The sequence below is a fragment of the Diabrotica undecimpunctata genome, chromosome 6, assembly GCF_040954645.1.
Source record: "Diabrotica undecimpunctata isolate CICGRU chromosome 6, icDiaUnde3, whole genome shotgun sequence".
In the NCBI taxonomy this organism is placed as follows: domain Eukaryota; kingdom Metazoa; phylum Arthropoda; class Insecta; order Coleoptera; family Chrysomelidae; genus Diabrotica; species Diabrotica undecimpunctata.
Genome location: NC_092808.1, coordinates 135,367,754 through 135,390,443, shown reverse-complemented (window position 1 = coordinate 135,390,443; position 22,690 = coordinate 135,367,754). Strand labels below are relative to the sequence as shown.

The following is a 22,690-nucleotide window of genomic DNA, read 5'->3' as shown; positions in this document are numbered from 1 at the left end:
GGTCACATCGTTTGAACCATTCTTCCACACCTTGCCGACAATTAACCCAATATTACCTCTCACGGACTCTGACCAGGGTCCTATTTATCCCAAAATGCCCCGGAGCGGCTATCACGGAGTCCTGCAAGTACGTCCTTATTACATGACTTTGGGAGAACAAATTTGGGCAACCTGCAGAAACACCACAAGAAGGGATTCAAAGATGAAAATAATACTATTTTTAAACGGCTTATCAGAAACAATGAAAAAGATAGGATACAAGTACAACATCACAACAACATTCAAAACAACCAACATTTTAAAATCTATCCTGTCCAAAACCAAACCTAACTGTAGGGGAAAGGATGAGGTAGCTGGTTCGATGATTTAAAAGTAAATATTTGAAAAATTATAGTCCCACCTTCCTACATTTGGTAGATAAAAAATAAATGAAACCTCGAAGGACCAGCGACCATTAGGTCGCAAAATTGCGGATTAGTAATAATATAGTGGATAGTAAAGTTAAAAGTAGAATAATTAAAATAAGAATTAAGCTAGAAGTATTTTTATTGTATTATTTACATGAATAAATAGTAGTATCGGGTTTGCCAACAAATCACCCTCTTTAATAATAATAAAAACATAAATGTTAATATAAAATGTTCTTAAACCACACAGCTGTTTATATTAATTGTTCTTAAAGCTAAATACATGCGATTTATAGAACAAGAAAGTTTATAGTTTGTTGAATATCCGGCAACCCTGTAATTTTTCGGACCGGCATATATGAAATGTTGGCACATAAACTGTCGATTTTCTTCTGTATAAAAGAATAATTTCAGGTACTTACATATTCGATGCACAGACACTGAATTTAATTAACTATTTAATAAAATAAGTTATTTGAAAACTACTTCTATTTGAGAAGCGTGAGAATTATAACTTGCTTTTATTTGAGAAGCTGAAGATAAGGTTTGACTTACGTGCTTCTATTTGAGAAGGCAAAAACGAAGTGTTGTTAAGGGTAGTTGGGTTTGAATATTTTGAATCTTAAGAACTGACAGGCGCAGAAGATACAATGCAGCAGAAAGAAGGCGTGTCATGCTGATTGAATGTCTTAAAATTAGTGAGATATATTAGTGAGAATAACAATCATTATTAAAATTATTATAGAAGGACAAACTATTGTAGAAAATATAATTAATTTTCTACATACTGGGGGGCGGGGAAAATTTAAAATATATACAATGATCGAAACGACCGTTAAGAAAAGGTTTAATCAGAAATTGGAAGAGGTGCTAAGTTTATTATGGGGCGAACATATTCACCTTCTGCTGTTTTTACACGTGCAGCGCGAACTTTACCATCCCTTCCTGTCAATAATTCCAATATTCTACCTAGTGGCCAATTTAAAGGAGGGCGATCTTCAGATTGTATGAGAACTAGTTGATTGATCGCCAAGTTTTGTTGGGTTAGTTGCCATTTGGGTCTATGCTGTAGACGGTGCAAATAATCCACAGACCATTTTCTCCAAAACTCTTGTTGGAGTTTGGAACACACTTTCCAATAAGAAAGTCGATTAGTAGGGGTCCTAGAAAGATCCCTTTCTGGGTAAGAAATAAGGGGAGCTCCAATCAGAAAATGACCAGGAGTAAGAGGCAAGAGATCATTAGGATCGTTAGAAAGGAGATACAAGGGACGGCTATTTAATATGGCTTCAATTTGCACTAATAAAGTTGAAAGTTCTTCAAAAGTAAGGCAAGTATTGCTGAGCAATTTGGTCAAATGAAATTTAGCACTCTTTACAGCTGCTTCCCAGAGTCCGCCCCAATGTGGAAACCTGGGAGGAATTAATTTCCAGGTAATTTCAGTGGAAGAAAGAAAATTCTGAATTTCGTGATTATTTTCTTTGGATTTCAGAAATAAAGATAAGTCTCGTAATTGATTACGAGCTCCAATAAAATTGGTGCCATTATCAGAGTAAATTATTTGAGGATTTCCTCGACGACTAATAAATCGTTTTAATGAAGCAATAAAAGCTTCCGTGGACAAATTGGAGACAAGTTCTATATGGATAGCCTTGGTTACCATACATATAAAAATGGCTATATAAGCCTTAGTGGTAGGGGCCTTCCTTAATCTAGAGGAGCGAATCATAATAGGACCAGCAAAATCTATTCCGGTCTTAGAAAATGGACGAGCCTGTTGAACTCGATCCAAAGGCAAAGGGGACATTATCTGTGATGCAAATTGAGCATTAAATCTATGGCAAATAACACACTTTTTAATGATAGTTTTAATTCTTCGTATACCATTTAACGGCCAATATCGAAGACGAAAATTTCCAAGGACATTTTGAGCTCCACTGTGTCCTAAACGCATATGTTCCCGATTAATTAGTAGATCGACAACATGGTCATTTTCAGGGAGTAAAATGGGAAATTTCTGAGAAAAACTTAATTCGGTATATTCAAGTCGACCTCCTACACGGAGTATGCTATTTTCATCAAGGAAGATATTAAGAGGAAGTAATTTGGGAGTTGAAATAGATTTTCCCTCCTGTAATAGTTTGATTTCATTGGAAAAAGAATAAGCTTGAACCTGTTTTATAATAAAATCATGGGCATTCTGAAGCTCTTCTACTCTTAAAGGACTGCCAGAAATGTTTATCTTTTTAAATTTGAGAATCACTTTAAAACTAAAAGCGATTCCTTTTTGCATGCTAGAAAATTTCGAAAATTTTAAAAATATAGATTTCCAGAATTCTTCTGGCGATTCAGTAATGGGAAATGATACTTACATTCAGGTATTTCATTTAGAAGTTCAAAAGAATCAATAGAATCAAAATCATTGGTTTGAGATAAAAAGGGAGGACCATGAAACCAGAATTGACGAACATCAGATGAAAAATTTCCACGCGACAAATGATCAGCGGGATTTAACGAAGATCTGATATGTCGCCATGTGGTATTCCTACTATTATCACGAACAGTAAGGACTCGTTTTTTAACAAAAGGAGATATCTCTAATTCAGACCTTTTAACCCATGTTAAGGCAACTAATGAATCGGACCATAAATTAATGGACTCAATTTTGATAGTATCATGCAAAATTTGTATAATCCGAGAAGATAGAATGGCAAGTAACTCCATAGAGCACAGCTCTAATTTAGGAATTGTAAGTTTGTTCTTTAATGGATTGACTCGGGACTTTGCGGCAATTAATCTTGAAGAGAAAGTATTATCATTATAGCTAACCACAAGGTACACACAGGCTCCATAGGCTAGTTGACTAGCATCACAAAAGCCATGTAAGGAAATGGAACATATGGTTTTGTTGTCAATTAAATATCTAGGTATAGACATATTGGAAATGTCAGATAACAAAGAAAGAAACTTTTTCCAACTTTGCAAAACAGAATCATCAAAAATGGGCGTGTCCCAGGATATTTGGGATTGCCATAGTTTTTGCATATTAAGTTTTCCCTGCACGATTAGTGGATTGATCACACCCAGGGGGTCAAACACAGAAGAAATGAAAGATAAAATACTGCGTTTAGTTAAAACAGCAGGTTCTTGTATATTAGTAGTACGAATAAGTAAGAGGTCAGACAGAGGGTTCCATTTTAATCCTAGTATGTTACTAGGGAAGCCATTAATATTAAAATCAATTTCGTAGGACGAAGTTTGTGATATCGTAGATAAAAATTCAGAAGAGTTGGATTGCCATTTATGAAGCTTAAATCCGTGTTTACCCAAAATAGTATTAAGCTCCGGATATATTGTTTCTAGAGATGAAAAATCGTTAGTACCTGACAAAATATCGTCCATATAGGTTTGTCTAAGTAGAGCATACCGAGCATTAGGGAAGTTAGGATATCTCTCAGCGATATCCTTTAAGACACGCGTAGCCAAATACGGTGCACAATTTTGCCCAAAACTAAGACTTGAGAGTTGAATACAGGTGAAGGGATCAGAAGAATTTTCTCTCCATAAAAAATTTTGGAAATGACGTTGTGATGGATTTATATCTATAAATCTATACATCATTTGAATATCAGCACAAAGGACAAATTTGAAACAACGGAACCTACATAATATGTCAAAGAGATTGTCCTGTACTTGGTAACCTTTTGAAGTTAGGTCATTTAAGGACACTCCGGTATCAGTACGGGCACTAAAGTCAAAAACTACTCTCACAGGCGTTGAACTGTGTTTCCGTATTACAGCTCTGTGGGGGATAAAATATTTAAATTCATTAGTAGGATGATTGTAAAAAGATAAAGGGATTACTTGAGCGTGATTTAAAGTAAGATATTCATATATAACATTCTTATAGTTTTGAAATAAAACTGAATCACAATTGAATTTTTTCTCAAGAGAGATAAATCTTTGGCGTGCCATGCAAAAAGACTGCCCCAATTTTGTGGGCATATTTTCAAGGAAGGGCATATCGACCAGGTAACGACCTGACGGTAAAATAATAGTGGTATTTTTGAATATTTGTTCTGCAAGTTCGTCGCTAGAACAATGATTTTTTGATAGTGGAATAGTTTCTAATTCCCAGAAACTTTCCATACGATGGGTCAACTCATCTTCTCTTTCGAATTGAACATCATTAGTTGTAATAAAAGAATGAGAAACATTATTTTGGTTTGAGGAAAAATTTAAGCGGCTCCTAGGTATAGGACCGGCGATCACGTAACCCAGATAAGTTTCAACTAAAGAGGGGGATCTAGGTCCCATATTAATAATATTAGATTTAAGTAAATTAAAATAAATATCAGCACCAAGAAGTAAATTTATAGGCCCAGTTTTAAAGAAAAATGGGTCGGCAAGTTCGGGTATTATATGTTCATGTAATTTTAGAACCTCAGGAGATATAGAAAATTGGGGGACATTATTTGTTATTTTGTTTATAACAGAACAAGAAACGTTAAAACTAATTGATGGGTTAACAAGAGAACTAAATTGTATATCTAGCACTTCTCTACTTTTAGCACAATTGGTACTACCTAACCCAGAAATATTTACAAATTGTGTTCGAGAGGACTGCTGCAAATTTTTTGCAAAGGAGCTTTCAATGAGACTCATTTGACTAGCAGAATCTAATAGTGCTCTTGCCACCATTTGTTGACCATTAGAGCATCTGATATTTACAAGAGCTGTAGGTAAAAGAACTATGTTATCAGAAATAGATACAGTATGGAGTGAAGCTTGCTGAGATGAGGGATGAGCATATTCAATAAATTCATTACTTACAGGGTTCATATTTGGAGACAAAGATTTATTTACAATATGTACATTAGATGGTTCTGTTCCATGATTGTTTCCTCTAAAACGAGAGGTCGTATTTATATTTGGAACGTGATTATGAGTCTGCGTACTAGGGCATGGGTTTGATTGATTATCAAAATGTAAATAAGTGTGGTGAGGTTTCCCACAAGTGGAGCATCTTTTTAAGGATTTACATTGCGGTATTGTATGAGTGTTACTGAGGCAATTTATGCAATATTTCTTAGATTTGACAAATTGATATCTTTCTAGGGGTTTTAAAGTTAAAAATTTCGAACATCCATAAATAAGATGATTAGACTCTTTACAATAAAAACAATTAGCACGGACGTTGTAAGATTGACGTTGAAGGTTATTTACATTAGAAACTAATGAAACCTTATTTTTTCGGCCGTCAGTGTGTCTGGAATAAGATTTGGAAGAATTGGGTTCAAAAAGATTTAAATTTTCTAAAACGGATTGTCTTTTATTCAAAAATTCAAAAAATTCTTCCGCAGTAGGAATGATTCCTGTATCTCGCTCGCTCTCAAACGCTTTCCTAGAATTGAAGTCTTTGAAGTTTTTGTTCTAGCAAAAATATAATTAAACATTCAAATTTGATTTGAGGAGTATGACCTGTATTATTTATTAAATCGAAAGTTTTACGAGAGGTAATATAGAATTCCTTCAAATCATTTGCTGTGCTTTTTGATAAACTTTTTTGTTCTACCAAAGTTTGGTACAAAGAAATTAATAACTTAAAATTATCGTCATATGTCTTTTTTAAAATATCTAGAGCAACGTTTAAATTCTGATTAGTTAGGCTCAGACTGGAAATTAAATCTAAAGGAGGACCGCGCAATAAGCTTTTTAGATAATAAAATTTTTCCCCGTCAGTTTTTAATTTAGAGTTATTCAGCACTACCGCTGAAAAAAGATCGAAAAATGAGGGCCATTCTTGAGCCAACCCTGTAAAAGGTTTAATGTTGATTTTTGGCAAAACAAGGTTAGATCCATTTTAAAATACGAAAGAATTAAAAGCCACTAATCAGAAAATAAGGAATGCGCTACGCAACAAATATATTTTAATAGAATATAAGCAAACTGGTAAAATTCAAATTAATTATTAATAATCATTAAAAACCTAGAAAATAATAGACAGAAAATAAAATATTACCAGTTAAAATGATAATATCAATAATAATATCACGAAAATCACAATGCAGATATCGATTATAAAAATAAAACAATAACAAACAGTTCAAAATATATAAAACGAAATATAAATACTCAATATATTATGTGGATAAATACTCAAATTCAGGTATGATCGTAAAAATGAATTCTTAAAACTACAAATGTTCACGAAAACGTTTTAAAATAAACTTGCAAACATCAGGTAGTGTTTATTTACCAAACACCCCAAAAGGTTCTTAAGTAGGCAGGTAAAAAGATCTTTCAGCAAGACTTATAAAATCAGTCACTAAATGCCGATAAAGCTAATGTTTTTAACACAAACACAACAGATGGTGTAGAGATAAAGGAACTGGACTGTTAGTTCTGTTTTCTGTTACTATCGCGTACTTAGGGTTGATGCAGTTTCAACAGGGTTGCCGGTTCGCAAAAATTTCTGGAAACCGAACACTCCCGATAAAGTTTTAAAATTATTTTGTCCGTTATAAAATCACTGTCACTGTTTTGAGTTTTTCATAAAAGATTGTTCAGGTGCACTCGAAGGTGATTAGCGGCATAAGTTTAGAAATAGATAGAACAATTGTGAGCAAAAAGTAATAGAATAATTATGATAAAAATGTCATTTTGACAAATAACGTGCTAGCTATTGAAAAGTAATAGAATTATTATTAGAGAAATGTCATTCTGACAAGAAATCCGGCTCGATAATGACCAAAACAAATGTAGGGAAAAGGATGAGGTAGCTGGTTCGATGATTTAAAAGTAAATATTTGAAAAATTATAGTCCCACCTTCCTACATTTGGTAGATAAAAAATAAATGAAACCTCGAAGGACCAGCGACCATTAGGTCGCAAAATTGCGGATTAGTAATAATATAGTGGATAGTAAAGTTAAAAGTAGAATAATTAAAATAAGAATTAAGCTAGAAGTATTTTTATTGTATTATTTACATGAATAAATAGTAGTATCGGGTTTGCCAACAAATCACCCTCTTTAATAATAATAAAAACATAAATGTTAATATAAAATGTTCTTAAACCACACAACTGTTTATATTAATTGTTCTTAAAGCTAAATACATGCGATTTATAGAACAAGAAAGTTTATAGTTTGTTGAATATCCGGCAACCCTGTAATTTTTCGGACCGGCATATATGAAATGTTGGCACATAAACTGTCGATTTTCTTCTGTATAAAAGAATAATTTCAGGTACTTACATATTCGATGCACAGACACTGAATTTAATTAACTATTTAATAAAATAAGTTATTTGAAAACTACTTCTATTTGAGAAGCGTGAGAATTATAACTTGCTTCTATTTGAGAAGCTGAAGATAAGGTTTGACTTACGTGCTTCTATTTGAGAAGGCAAAAACGAAGTGTTGTTAAGGGTAGTTGGGTTTAAATATTTTGAATCTTAAGAACTGACAGGCGCAGAAGATACAATGCAGCAGAAAGAAGGCGTGTCATGCTGATTGAATGTCTTAAAATTAGTGAGATATATTAGTGAGAATAACAATCATTATTAAAATTATTATAGAAGGACAAACTATTGTAGAAAATATAATTAATTTTCTACACCTAACAACACACAAGAAATATCAAAAAACTGCATCTATAAAATATCCTGTGAATGCAACAATTTCTACGTGAGAGAAACCGCAAGACCTCCAAGTGTCAGGATAAACGAGCATGAAACATAGATCAAGAACAAAGTATTCGATAAATCCCATATATGCAAAGAGCCTGGGACAACGAGCACAAATTCCTCCTTATTAAAGGCTGTTTGCAGCTCTCATTCTACTTAATGATAGTGTAGCAAACCTATCAGCAGAATGTAGCAGGATTTGGTTGCCAATACTAAAAGAAGAAGTCAATAATAAGAACATACGAATAATAGCGGATTACTAGGAAGTCGTGACACATACCATCTACAATTTAAACCCCGTACACAAGCATATAACATACGTTAACACACTTTATACAAACATATAATACAAAAAATACACAAAACAGTCAGAATTTGATATTCCGAGGGTAAAAACATCACCCTTAGATTTTTTTCAACCACAAGAATGCAGTTGCCTACAAGATCGAGGCCAAGTAAGTCAACAGTCAATTTTTTGAAAAACATAACCTACAAACAACAACTTATTGGTTATATTATATTTTCGCAGAATTTCTAAAATAGTTTTTTTTGAAAACGATTTCCGGAGTGGATTTTATACTTCTATAATTGGCACAAGTTTGAATATGTTTAAGTTTAAGGACGTTGGCAATAATTATGCTGTTTAGAAGTTGCGACTACTTCGTGTGTTTTTAAGAAACTAATTTAATTTCAGTTCCCACATAACAGTCTCCTTAATATAATATTATTAATAATTTATGTACAATAAAATTTTAATGATCACAGTTAAGTTTTATATAATTTATCATACAAAAAAAAATAATTAAGAACTTTCATAAATAAAAAAACTTCAAATCCTTCAGATTTGAGAAACTGATAAGATGTCTTTAGAAATAACACATTAGGAATAATGAACAAAAAACATTAATACAGATTATAACACTAAAACGAAGAACAAGACTATTTTGATGCTCCACATATATTATCCTCATTATTATGTCCTAATATCCTATATCCTAATTGCATTCAAAGACGTTTTACCGGTGTATGTCGCCATTTAATTATCACAGGAGCCAGTATTATCCCGACCCCTAGCCAGAAAACAAAAGTTTAACGTAGTAGTATACAATCCAAATGGATCTGTGGCTTAAGCTAGAATACGTAGGTGTCGACCTATGGATAAGCAATAGGGCCAGGGATGAGACCTTGCGTCTCCCTGTTACTCATTCAATTGATCCCCACTGGAGCGGGATGCGACCCCGCACGTAGATAGATAAATTACATAAAGTTCTTTTTGTATTTACATTTTGAATTCACTCCTGGAATATGAAAATATGAAGCTAGGAATTGGTCCACAACAAAACAACTGCATTTATAGATAAATGTGTCCTTGAATGAAATATCCGTACTTTGGAAAAAATTAAAAAATTACCTCATGTTCATATAGTTAATAAGTTTTATAGCCATTACTGTAAACATTATCTACTTAGTAGTTAAAAGGTAATAAATGAATGTTGAATATACAATGACTAATTACTTCGCTACGTATATTTATGCAATTAATTACCAGTTTTTTGAAACTAAAAGCTAATTTTCGTAACTCATTTGATACGTTAATTTGTTATTAACATAAATCATGTACGTAAGTTGCCAAAATGATATTGTGTAAAAGATCTTGTTTTGATTTCGAACAGCACAATTCCAAGGCTATCCTGGTTATCGATGTTAAAACACCGTCGTGAATTTACAACTTTATGTCAATTTATTGAAAATAATTTTGGAATGATGAAGAGGTTGCTGGTGTGAGCACATATTCATAAATGTTAGGGAAATAAGTCTTACTCACAATACGTTATAGGTTTTATTAAAGTTGGTAAAATAGAATGGGCTACCGGTTTCGTTGGTTAAAAACTTTTACAGCATCTTAAGGCTCTCAAGAAACTAAGGGTAAAATACGTGGTGTATATTAACAAATGTGTATATGGCAAAACAAACAACCAATTATTTGAGTAGTACAGAGTACTTAATCAATAATCAGTCAATCAGGACGAGTAGATAAAATAAAATAGAATCGAAATATGTGTGCTTTAAATTTATATTAGATATTAAGATTCCATAGATCAACTTCACTCTGATTTTAACTGTATGAGCCATTTTTAATAAAACAAAATAATATAATATATATTAATGAAAATACTTACGTATTAGTACAATTCTAATTTTACATGATATTTATGAGTATCTCCTACACCTGCCCTAAACTAGTAATTACACCATCGTACACACACTCCATAACATACTCCCCAGGAACTCCTTGTTGTTCTCCCATCACAGAACCTCTCGTGGTATTCTTAGATACAGGCAAATGTTTATCTTCTTCTATTGGCTATCCGTTATCGAATGTGGACAATCGTTCTGGCAATGATAATTTTATTTGTTGCTGCTCGTTCTAGCATTTTCCCATTGATGGTAAATCGTATTTCCAATTCTTGCTTTGCTAATTATCATGACTTGTGTTTTTTTCTTTGTGTTAACTTCTACGTCATATATCTATATATTAATTTCAGCTACTTTGGTCATTAAAAGTTGTAATCCTTGAGCAGTAAGAACCTCGCAGAATTTTCACTTCCTCTGCTTTTTATTTTTTCATTTCCTCTTCATATTATTTTTTGATCTTCTTGTAATCACAAAATGTGACGTGTTATGTTTGTAATCGAGACTTCGATTATACAGTGTGACAAGTGGCAATAGGACGATTTTGAACTAAGTGGTACACAAGAAATTTGCAAGAAAATACTATTTTATTAACATCAAAATGAAGCTTATTATGCCATTTACAATCTAATTAAGTATGAAAAATAATGTCATCAAGATGGTGACCATCACGTTGGATGTAGTTTTAGATCGTCTTTACGAAATCCTCTAACGCTCTAACATCGCTCGATCAATAGTCAGGATTTCCTGGTGAACTGCGATCAACTCGATCAAATTACGAGGCTTGCTAGCATATACTCTTTAAATGCAACCATAGAAAAAAATCACAAATTGACAGGTCTGGAGACCTTGGAGGTCACGGCAAATCTCCGAAACGTGAAATTAGTTGTCCTGGGAACAGGTTGCGGAGAATATTCATTGAAGCATATGCAGTATGTGCCTTGGCACCATCCTGCTGAAACTACACATTCATTGGGTTTATCCCTTTTCTGCATAGTTCTGGAACCAAAAAATTTTGGATCATGTCAATGTAGAGAATAGAATGGCCAGCCTCTTCGAAAAATATGGCACAATAATGCCAGTCGGGCCAATGGACCAATGGCACCAAATGGCACACCACACTGTGACTTTTTGAGAATGTAAAGGACCTCATGGAGATTTCGTGGGTTTTCAGGAGCCTAGTACATGTAATTCTGTTTATTAACGGTTCCGTCCAAATTGAAATGAGCTTCGTCGCTTATTAGAAGATGCTGACCTAAGTTATCCTCCAAAAAAACTTGCATTCTCGTAGCGAAATCCTCAAGTTGTTCAACATCTCTTTCCATTAATTTTTGGACAGTCTGCAATTTGTAGGGGTGAAATTTTAGGTCCTTATTCAACATTTTTCTAAACGATTCCCGATTAATATTTACTCGTACTAATGTAGGGCCTCTGACGGCGGCATCTCTCACTCGCTGTATGTTTACAGGAGTTTTTACTGTTCTATTCGGACCTTGTTGCTTTTTTTCATGACACTGCCTGTTGTTCTAAAATTCTTTATCCATCTTAAGATTGTGTTGCGAGATGGAACCTCTCCCCGCCTACCAATATTAAAGTGAAAAAGTGCGAAAAAGCCGCTGCGTAGCACTGATTCTTGATTTCGGATAAACGTATCGTATACAAACGTGCTATATTCTACCGTCCACTGCTCCATGTTTACTGAAATGGTACACTACTACAAGGTAGTAACACCGCGCTTGTCCCACTCTCATCCCTTCAAGCTTCGAACTATGCATTCTAAAAACATCCGGCACCTGATTGTCACCCAGTATTATTTTTATTTTCTTCAACTCCTAGTTGTTTTTTACATCAAGTAAAGCTTTACTGAACCTATCCATGATTTGAGTTCTGACCTCTGAATCATTGATTTTTGTTCTATGGTAAATAGTTGTATTTTGTTTTGTTTTCAGCTTCTTCCATTGTACTCTAAATTATGCTGTTAACAAATTGTGATCCGGATTTATATTCGCTCCTGAATAAGTTTGGCTGTTTAACAGTTTTTTTTTATCTTTTATTTACCATTATATAATCAATTTGATTTCGTAGGATAGTATCATCTCTACCTGCTTTTGGTGATTTCCAGGTTATAAATAACAGGAAGTAATTCGAAAAATGTGTTCGTTATAGCCAAATCGTTTTCTCCTGCTAATGTACAGAATTTTTCGCCGCTCGCATTTCTTTCTGCAAGATCATGGGGTTTGATATGGTTCTAATTACGGCCCTGTGCGTTAGAAAAACTCGTGCAGCCTCTGATAAAAAGCAGGCCTTCTAGTATTTTTGGTTATCGCGTGGATTGATGGATATTTCGATAACATTTCATTCGCATTATATTAGCCCGCCGAGGCTGCCTTAGATTAGATTAGTATTGCTTATTTTACGTATTAGTGCGAATTGTTATGTAAGCAATAATTATTAACGTAATTAATCATTGTGATATTTGTAATTAAGTAAGTTTTTGAGTTAAATGGAGTTAGTTAAACCACGTTGTGCTACACTTAATCTCTGAACCCACAGGGAAACATAACAATATGAAAAATATGAGTTAATTCCATGAATTCCAATAATAAACATTTCTCCTCTTTTAGATAAAGGCGATCCTGAAAATTGGAAATCCCCCGGCATCCGAGCCAAAGCAGTTTTTGACTTCATAGCCACGGCTCCGAATGAATTGACTGTACAAACGAACGATATGGTCCTACTGGCCCCAACTTATATCCAAGAAGAGATGAATCTCAAAAATTCCGGATGGGCCTTTGCCGTATGTAAAGCCAAGTCGGGCTTAGTACCACTTAATTACCTTGTGATAAGCAAGAATAGACCTATTTTACATACGAAAACCGAAGATCCTCCTATACCAAGGGTATTTCCTAAAACCCATCAAAAGAGGGTTAGTTTCGGAGAAAACCAGGTAAATTAGCTAATGTCATTTATATTAATTTAATTATTAGAGTTAATTTATATACACTGCTCGTCAGTGAAAATAGACTTACTAAAAACAGGATAATTACAACGTTTACAGCAGTCTACAAGGCGATAAGAAAATTTGTGTACTCTAGGGAATCATATAAGTCCCAGAACTCATTGTTTACTTATCGAAAAGTGATCATTTTTAAATATTATATTTAGAGAGTATTTAAAATCTTAGATTTTAACATCGTTCAAACAGTCATTCAACTGGATGTGACGAGAAAATTTAATATTGCCGTCTGACTGGATCTGAAGGAAAAAGAGGACCAGGGAGACGATGTACGTCCTGGTTAAAAAATGTCGGTATCCGCTTCAAAGGAAAAACAAACAGCTAGGGAAAGTTAGGTTTCCCATTATTTGCGCATTGCAGCGACTAATTTCGTTATTACAACTTCGTTTAGGCTTTCACCTCTTCGAGAAAGGGCTGTTCCCATTTTTTTCTTGTGGAAATAGAGATAGGGGCGCGAGTGTTAGGAAGAACTATGAGGATAGTAAATGGTCAGTACAGTATGCTTACTGGCCGCCGTAGACTCAGGCGGCATCTACTTATAATGGCGGATGACCCAAGATTCAGTCTATGTGAAGGAATCCTCCTCACATGTCCTCTGGAAATGCCCTTCATTGGCTTATCAGAGGTGGTAGATCCTGGGTTCGGCCTTTATGTAACCGAGCTAAACGAAGGAGTTACCCCTAAAGGGACTTATGGCTTTTTGTGAAATGGGCCCTGTCCCGATCTAACTTGACCTTGCCCATTAGAATAGGCACGTGATGGTTAAACAGTTTCTCATAGAAGGTATCCTTTACATACTACCAAATATTCAAGTTATTGGGAACGGCTCTTCGATTCAGCTTTTTGGCTATGCAGTTTGGTACCTGTAATGTTTGTGGAGGGTTGCATCTAGGGTCTCAAAATACTCATAAGGAAGTTCGGAGCTTAGCTGGCGAGAATGGATTTTTGGTACTAGTGAGTACTTGCCCTCAACCGTCGCAGGGCATTTTTAGAACATTTTTTGTTCGATGTTTGACCATTCGATGGTGCGTAGGACATCTGTTCATTATCCTCCCCAAGTTTTTCCTTTCAGTTGCCTTAAGGATTTTACTCTGGCGTTTGTTTGGCACCGCGTAAAGTTGAGCCCTACTCCCGATAATAAGTCTTATATACGTTTTTTACGTATGGAAGAGAGTCGGGTGGTGTGTATCCCTAGTGCTCCTTGGAGTTTGGCTATTCTTCTTACCCTGTTTAGGGCATTATAGGGCGTCGTAGAAAATTCGGCGCTCAGTAAGATACTGATGATTTGTGGGCCTTTCTCTGAGCCTTTCTCCTTAGATTACTATTTGGTTTTCATCCTGGGAAAGATCCGGGATGAATTACGGTATCTGAAGAATACTGTGTTTTTGTTGAGGTTTAGCGTGACTTTCCATTTATTGCACCATCACACTACTGAGTCAAAGTGCTTGAAAGGAAGTCCTGCATAGAACAGAGCAGTGTCATGAGCATATATGAATATTTTGTCGGGGAATATTAAGCCCTGTGGAACTCTTGCTTGGAGACTCTCACGGAAATAGTCTTGCAGACAGTTAATTATTCAGTGATTTGACGAGAATTATCTGATTAGAGAGGTAGAAATTTATGATTCACAGAAACCTCTAGTCGAGAACCTTCTGGAAATCGAGGAAGATGCCGATTGCTAGTCTGTGATGTTCGTTGATGGATTGTGAGATGAAAGTAGCTGCTTTAATCAATGCTTTATGTGAGGAGCGACCAGCTCTGAATCCAAATTGGAAATTATATGTAAACTCAGATAATGCACTAGACTATAGCCCAATAGACTTTGATAGTCAAGGTGTGGGGTCGTTACAGTTTATTGATTTAAATTGTTATAATTATATAACAAATTAATGTTGCACTCACATTAGTGCCAAGAGAAGTGAAAACTTTTATGGATAGTCCTAAAAGAAATTGTAACTTTAGTGACCTACAACTTTCTGATATAAAAAAAATGGAAGACGCAGGTAAAAGTTCGTCCAAACCACAGTCCACAACTCAGAAGAGGATCTATTAATCCCAAATTAAATAAGTTACTTCCTTGTATCAAGAGATACGTATTTACCAAGTTTTAGTACTCTTCTTTCAGACTAAAACTTTTCCTTGCAGAAAAGAAAAGGCATAAGAATTTGAGAAAAAAAAGACCTATTATCCAAATTAAAAAAAAAACCATGTATTAAGTTCAAAGACATTCTTCTTTTCCTTCGAGAATAAGAATGCACAAAACTAAGGGAAGAATGAGATATGTTGACAACAAATTCAATAGTATTCTTCCTCACAGAGATATCGCATAGAGAAATTTATTAAGCGACTTATAAAATCAAACGTGAGGTCCGACAGGGATGTATACTATCATACCTGCTGTTGAACATATACTCTTTCAAGAAGCAGTAGAGGATGCTGAAGCCGGAATTCAAATTAACGTAGAATGTATTAATAACATCAGATACGCAAATGACACGGTGGTATTCGCTGACAGTTGTGGAGCTCTCCAGGAGTTAATGAAAAGAATCACAGAAATAAGTCAGAGATACTGGAAGGAAAAGTACAGGGCAAAAGATCAGTAGGAAGATGCCAGAACTCGTGGCTGAAAGACCTGAGATGGTTCGACCGCTCATCCGCAGAAATATTTCGCGCAGCAGTTTCCAAAACTACAATTGCCACTTGGATCTTGCCGATAATTAAGCACTTCTTTTTCTTTTCTCGTGCGCTGTAGGACCTCTACGTTGGTAACATGGTCCACATACGATATTTTTAGTATCCTCCTGTAGACCTACCATCCTTTATTTTATTATTATTTTGTATTTACCTTCCCTAACTTGTTTGATGTACCGTTTGTTGACTACTGAACTTAAATCTCTAAAACTTCATCGGTTTGATTTTCGATCGATTTTAAATAAAAAAAGTTCTCTTATCAGTTTTTTTATTTACAGATATTCGAAAACGTAGACTTGGATGACTACGTATTGAAAAAAGAAACCGAACCAAGTCAGTCTAGTCAAGAGACAGTGAAGCCGGAACCAGTTGAAACGGAAAATTTAAATACAGAAGACAAAGAGAAGACTTAATTCAAGAACTGATAGCAATTTGGGTATTACTTACGTTTTTATAATATTTTATACGCAAATAATGGTAATGGTGTCCGGATTCGCCTTAATATTTAATATACCTCCCCCTTAGTTAGATTTATGCCAATTTATAAATTAATATTACTTAAAATGTTAATTATTAAATAGCATACAATGCCAAGTTTTTAATAAATATTATTGTAATGCGTATAGTTAATCTAACGAAGTATATTTAGTGGGAAGACTAAATGAGCTTTTACTTAAATAAAGAGATTCTAGTTATACAACCAACTTTATATAAAATTATCTTTTTTTGAATAAGCTATAAAATAATATTACAATAGTTCTTTGTAAATTGCTCTAATTAAAAAGTGAACACGACTAAAACATTTCTCAAAAATAACCGAATCCTTCTGACTGCGCCAATTAGGTTAGATAAGAGTTTTGTCATACGAAACTTGCATTTTTATATAAAATTTCAATTACATTCATATGTACATTTCCTGTTATTTTTCTTTCTTTCGTGAATATACTTACAAAACACGTACCAAAGGTAATTTTCTATAAAGATAAGTATTAATCGCACATTTTATGTATCCAGTGAATCATTCATTATACGTGAAGGCATCACTGTCTTATACGATATACTTGGTACAATATTTTTTTGCAGAATCATTTAAAAGCATATTTATCAAACGATCTCTGAACGTAGTGATGAGATTGTATATATAAGCAATTCTAAACAAATATTAAGTTAAGGAACTGAACGTAATATTATGTTTATCAAAGGCAGTTTAATTTTGTTCATATTTATTAATACGAATCAAATATTATAGATCAAGAAATAACTACAAGAAGGTAATGTTGTATATAAATCACAGTAATCTACCTACTCCTGATTGATCGTTTTTAATCTTCCAGGCATATCATATCTAATCTAAGATAGTTTGTATCTACAGAATAATTACTACCTTTTATTTTATTTTGAATGGTCGTATTTTAATATATCTAGATCGTTCTTACATGTGTTTTTATGTTTTTTTAGACTTTGGATCGGTATAAAGATGCTGTGAATCAATCTCGCTTTAATCGTAAAGCGCCGATTTTGCCAATCATTTTCTGATCTAGTTTTCTTTAGGTGAGCCCACTAGTTACTATTTTATATTTACCCTCGCTCTAGAAAGTTATAACTGAGTATATCTGAGTATTCTCTTAAGGTTGAGTTTACCGAAAGTACAAGCTGAATATAGCCGCAAATATCAACCATGAAATAAAATATTTCGGTTTGGCAGTGTTGAGAAAGCTTTTAAAAAGGACATTTTAATTATACTATTTTATGAATTCTGTAATTTTTAATTTATATGAAACAATAACGAGTAAATATGTGTCTCTTTGGAGATTAATTGCAAACATATCTGTTGCAATCTGGCAACTGCTGATTTGACGATTGCCAAATCTATCTCCTAATCTATCAAAGGGTAATTGCCAAAAAAAATTTCTAATAATTAACTGCAATTAATCTCCAAAGAAATAAATATTTACTCATTCTTGTTTTATATAAATCAAAAATTGCAGAATTCATAACATAATATAATCAAAATGTACTTTTCTAAAGCTTTATCTCTTTATATTTAAAGCATACAGCATATACATTATGAAAACATGCCAACACTGCTAAACCGAAATTTTTTGTTCCATGTTTGACATTTGCGGCTATAATCAGCTTATACTTTCGGTAAACTCAACCCCTAATCAATAATTATGTACTATGAAACATTTTAAGTTAAACAGCTCTTTCACGTCTAGAAAACGCTCAATAGTTGATTCTTACTAAATTGTTTTTCATCTTATGAATTACGGAATTTTAAATGAGAATGATAATATGAACAGATTGCTATACTCTTTTTTAGTTTTGTTATATGACATGCCGACCCTATTTATGTCCCATATATTTCTTCTTTACAATTCTTTTTCGATTTCATTGGTATGTATATATTTTGATGGCTTTCTACAATATCAATAAAATTTACAGAATAGGATTCATGAATAATGTCAAAATATTCAAAGAAATAGAAAATGGAGTCGATTGCGCAGAAGCAAGTGTGATGTAACTAACTTGTTAGGATATTCGGATCAGAGTGTAGAAATACCTTTTTACCGTTTTCTTTAAAGATAAACAACACATTTTTAAAGAATACGTTTTATTTTCGTTTCACCTCCATTCTAATATACACAAATTATTGAGTTAAGTTAGACCACCTGACTGATTCAGCAAATATATTCGTCCTCATCGAACGCAATGTTCAATTTATATCTATTACTGGATCAGAGTCTTGAATGTGTTGTTTTGCTGAGGTTTGATTATGTAAGTTGTGTTCTTTTGTAGTGTGGATTAACAAACAAATCTAAGAGAAATATTTAAAATTCATTGCTCCCGATAAGGGAGAGGCTTGTGTGCATACTTCACACAAGATTCATGAAGAATTGCGCGACCCAAAAACCCTGTTGAAAAAAAAAATTACTCATAAGGTACAGTCGACTTAAAAACACATGAAAAACATTAAGAGTGATCGTAATAGCAACATTCATGCTTTGAATAAGAGGAAAAAACTCTATTTTCGTACATATACATATTATATTTTTCCATTATGATTTTCCAAATGATAGGTTAAGTGGGATTAGGTATTAATACTCTGCTATATAGATATCATATATTTAAATATATTGTAACTGTTCCTTGTCTTAATATTTGATTCTCAAGAAATTCATTTTACAGTTTATTTTGTATTAATATTTGTATTTAAATAATTACATCACAAATAAACGCATTTCTCATGTCTGGTACATTTTCGCTATAAAAGTAATCACGTGCGCAATTTTTTTCAACCCAGTATGGTTTTTTACTGTTTATACGTTTTTTATTCATTTTGTTTCTATTTGTATAAAAAGACCTCGGTCTTAGTTTCGATGTTAGAGTTAATTGTATTATGTAGTGTACATTTTTTACTGTTTTTCAGAAAGGGTTGACTTTTAAATACATCGATTGTTATTTTAATGTGTTTTATTTTTTAATTAAATAAATATACCTATTGTCAAATATAGGAGGAATTATTACCTACATTTATTTGAAATATTCCCCGCTAAGCGTCTGTCTTCCCACCGCAAACTATAATAGAAAGCCACAGTTAGAATGCAGTGCAGGTAAGATAGGCATCTATTTCTAACGGAAGAACGGCCGACCACGTTGCCGGTTTGCCCCGAGCGGGACCGGATCTTAGGGTGCGTTCATTAAATAATGAAGAGACCAATGATTCATTCTCCTCCTATCAAGTTGGAAGACGGCAACTGGGCTAGAAGTAACGAACAGAAAATAGAACGATTCGCAGATCATTTAGAAAGCACGTTCAAACTCAACGACAATGATCGGGAAGAATCATTCCAAACAGAAGAAAGAATAACATTGACATCATTTAGAGAAGTATCAACAGAGATAAAAGAGAATATAAATCCTAAGAAAGCTCCAAGATATGATCTCATAACAGGAGAACTATTAAAAAATATAGCAAGAAAAGCCAAGTTAAGCTGACACACCTAATTAATGCTGCTTTTAGATTGAGATATATTCCCAGACTCTGGACAGTAGCCGAAGTCATTATGATCACCAAACCAGGTAAACCTCCTAATGAAGTGACATCCTATCGACCAATATATTTTATATAATATAAAATAGAAAGAAAAAATCTTATACCAAATCATCAATTTGGTTTCAGAAATAAACATTCCACTATAGATCAAGTTCACAGAATAACGAATATAATAAAAAAAACATTGGAAGAAAAGAAAGTCTGCTCTACAATCTTGTTCTACGTAGCACAGGCGTTTGATAAAGTCTGGCATGAGGATTTAAACTATAAACTAAGAACGTTCATGCCTAAACTGTATTCAGAAATCTTAGATTCATACATAGCGAATAGATATTTCAGAGTAAAACAATAAGTATACACCGACTTAAGGGAGATCAATGCTGGCGTGCCACAAAGGAGTGTATTAGGAACAAAACACTATTACCACCTTCGCGGATGATACAGCCATACTAGCGATAGGGAACACTACTAATAATATAAATAATATATTTATTTACTACTTATAAAAAGTAGTAATCTGGAATGATTGATAGGATTTATCTGTATTTAAAAAGAAATTCATTATTGTGAGATTGGTATCTAAAAAAAGCATCTCGAAAGAATAGAATAAATTAATAACCACTTAAGTTTCAGCTCATTTTGTTTGTTTAAAAGGCAAAAAAAATTATAAATTATTTTGTAAGTATTATTCTAAATTTAATAACAATATCGTTGGGTTTTTTTTCTTTTATGTGTTCTCTCTCTCTCTATCTTCATACAATTATCTTAGTTGCAAGGTATTTCATATAGTAAAAATTATTAAAAGGCACGTCAGAAAGCAAAACTAAGACTGGATAAATAATATAGATTGGATTAGATTTAAAACAGTTTCCTTGTCTAAGGTTTACACTTTACACCTTCATTTTTACATTGTAATCCTGTAAAATCGCAGTTCGCAGTGTGGTACGGATTTGCTAATTGTCAAAAATTTTGCATGTATCAAAAAATAAAATAAAAAATATTAAACGCGTCAAAAATGTCTGGAATGCATTTAAATGACGCGCAAAAAACAAGAGAAATTGCCAAACTCAAAGAAAGTTAGTTAGCTTACTAAGGCAAGTTTCTGCAGATTTGAATGTGAGCCATATGTGCATATGCAAAATCAAACAAACAAGGGATCATTTTCACTCTATTGCACAGTTGGATGGTTCAAGAGGGCAGAAGATCTTCACAGGGCAAGAATATGAGGTGTTAGTAGATTATCTGGGAGAAGCTTCTGTTGCCACAGCCCGAAAAACTAGCAAAGAGATAACATTTCTGGGCAGCTTTCGCACTACACATAGAAGGATTAAAGCAAGTAAATTGATAAATCGTTTAACTGCAAGTAAACATTTTTTGACTGAGGATCACAAGAGATGAGTTGCATTTTGTAATGAATTCATAAACTGTGAAGACAACTCCAGCTCATTATTACTTACCATACTCTATTTCCATACCTTACTTTTAATTATTATATTTTGGATATCAATTTTAACTTTTTTCCTGATTTTTTGTTTTTTCCAAAATGTGTTATGTTCGCTTGGATCTCTTTGATTTATCTATATCATCATTGATACACTAAAGCATTCTGAAGCAAAATTACCTTGGTATCATCACTTTATGAATTGAACTTTTTCTGGGGACATGTAAATACACATAAGCTTTGCAAATAAATAAACAGCTTAACATAAAGAATTACCATAGGATTAAAGTTAGAAAGAACCCAAACCTGAACTTCCTTGAAGAAAGAAGTGTGATGACTGATGTCTGCTTTATTTTTAACCTAGTTAATGGCATCACTAATTGTTGACAAATAGCTCTTAGTAAAAATTTCACATTCACTTACTGAATGTTGGTTTATAAATGTGATGTGTTTTTATATCTTAAAAAAATAAAATGGCCTTTACTTTTATAGTATTTTAAAACTTATAGGTTTATGATATTTATTTTTGGATAATGAAATTATAAAATGATAGTTCTTCTTTTAGAAATATTTTTGATAACAAACAAAACTTAGAAATATAGTTTTAACAAGAAATTGTTTATCTACATGATATTTTTACACTGAGCCACACTATCACAAGTAAAAGTATTGAAAATATTTTTAGGATTGTTTGGGAAAATATGTTTTAGGAATTTCTTTTTTATTTATACAACCAACAGTGTTCTACATTAAATATAGAAAACAAGTGGCACATACAATTTCCATGGCATTAAGGTACTAAGACTCTTATTAATTGGCTATATTTTTATTTATTTAATTCTCAATTCAGTCAGATGAACAACCATAGCTGTTTTCATCAAATTCTTAACATTACTGCTATCACTATTTATTTATTTGATGACTAATGGTGCTTTTGTTAATAGTTATTTGTTTTAAAATAAATTTGTTTTTAAAAAAGTTTTTTTTAACTAAGTATGGCATTTATAACATTGAAAGGGTAAAAAACTTGTGATTTCTAATTACATCTGATAACAATGTTGCGGAAGAAGTGAATATTTATTGCTGATAAATATTTCCATCTCTTGATTAGCCAACTAAAATCAGATAAGGTCACAAGAAAAACAAAATGCCAAATATAAATAAAACCATAATAAGACTGGTCACCTGGACACTCT

General features: G+C 33.1%; 1 protein-coding gene across 1 annotated transcript in view; it reads left to right on the top strand.

Annotated features, from left to right (window-relative positions):
- Pex13 (peroxisomal biogenesis factor 13) overlaps positions 1-19,464 on the top strand; it is a 74,045-nt gene extending 54,581 nt beyond the window's left edge. Inside the window, exons 3-4 of the mRNA XM_072535478.1 lie at positions 12,914-13,236; positions 16,275-19,464. Coding sequence (XP_072391579.1) covers positions 12,914-13,236; positions 16,275-16,409 — 458 coding nt within the window. The 3' untranslated portion in view covers positions 16,410-19,464. The remainder of the gene's footprint in view (positions 1-12,913; positions 13,237-16,274) is intronic.
- Positions 19,465-22,690: the final 3,226 nt, after the last annotated feature.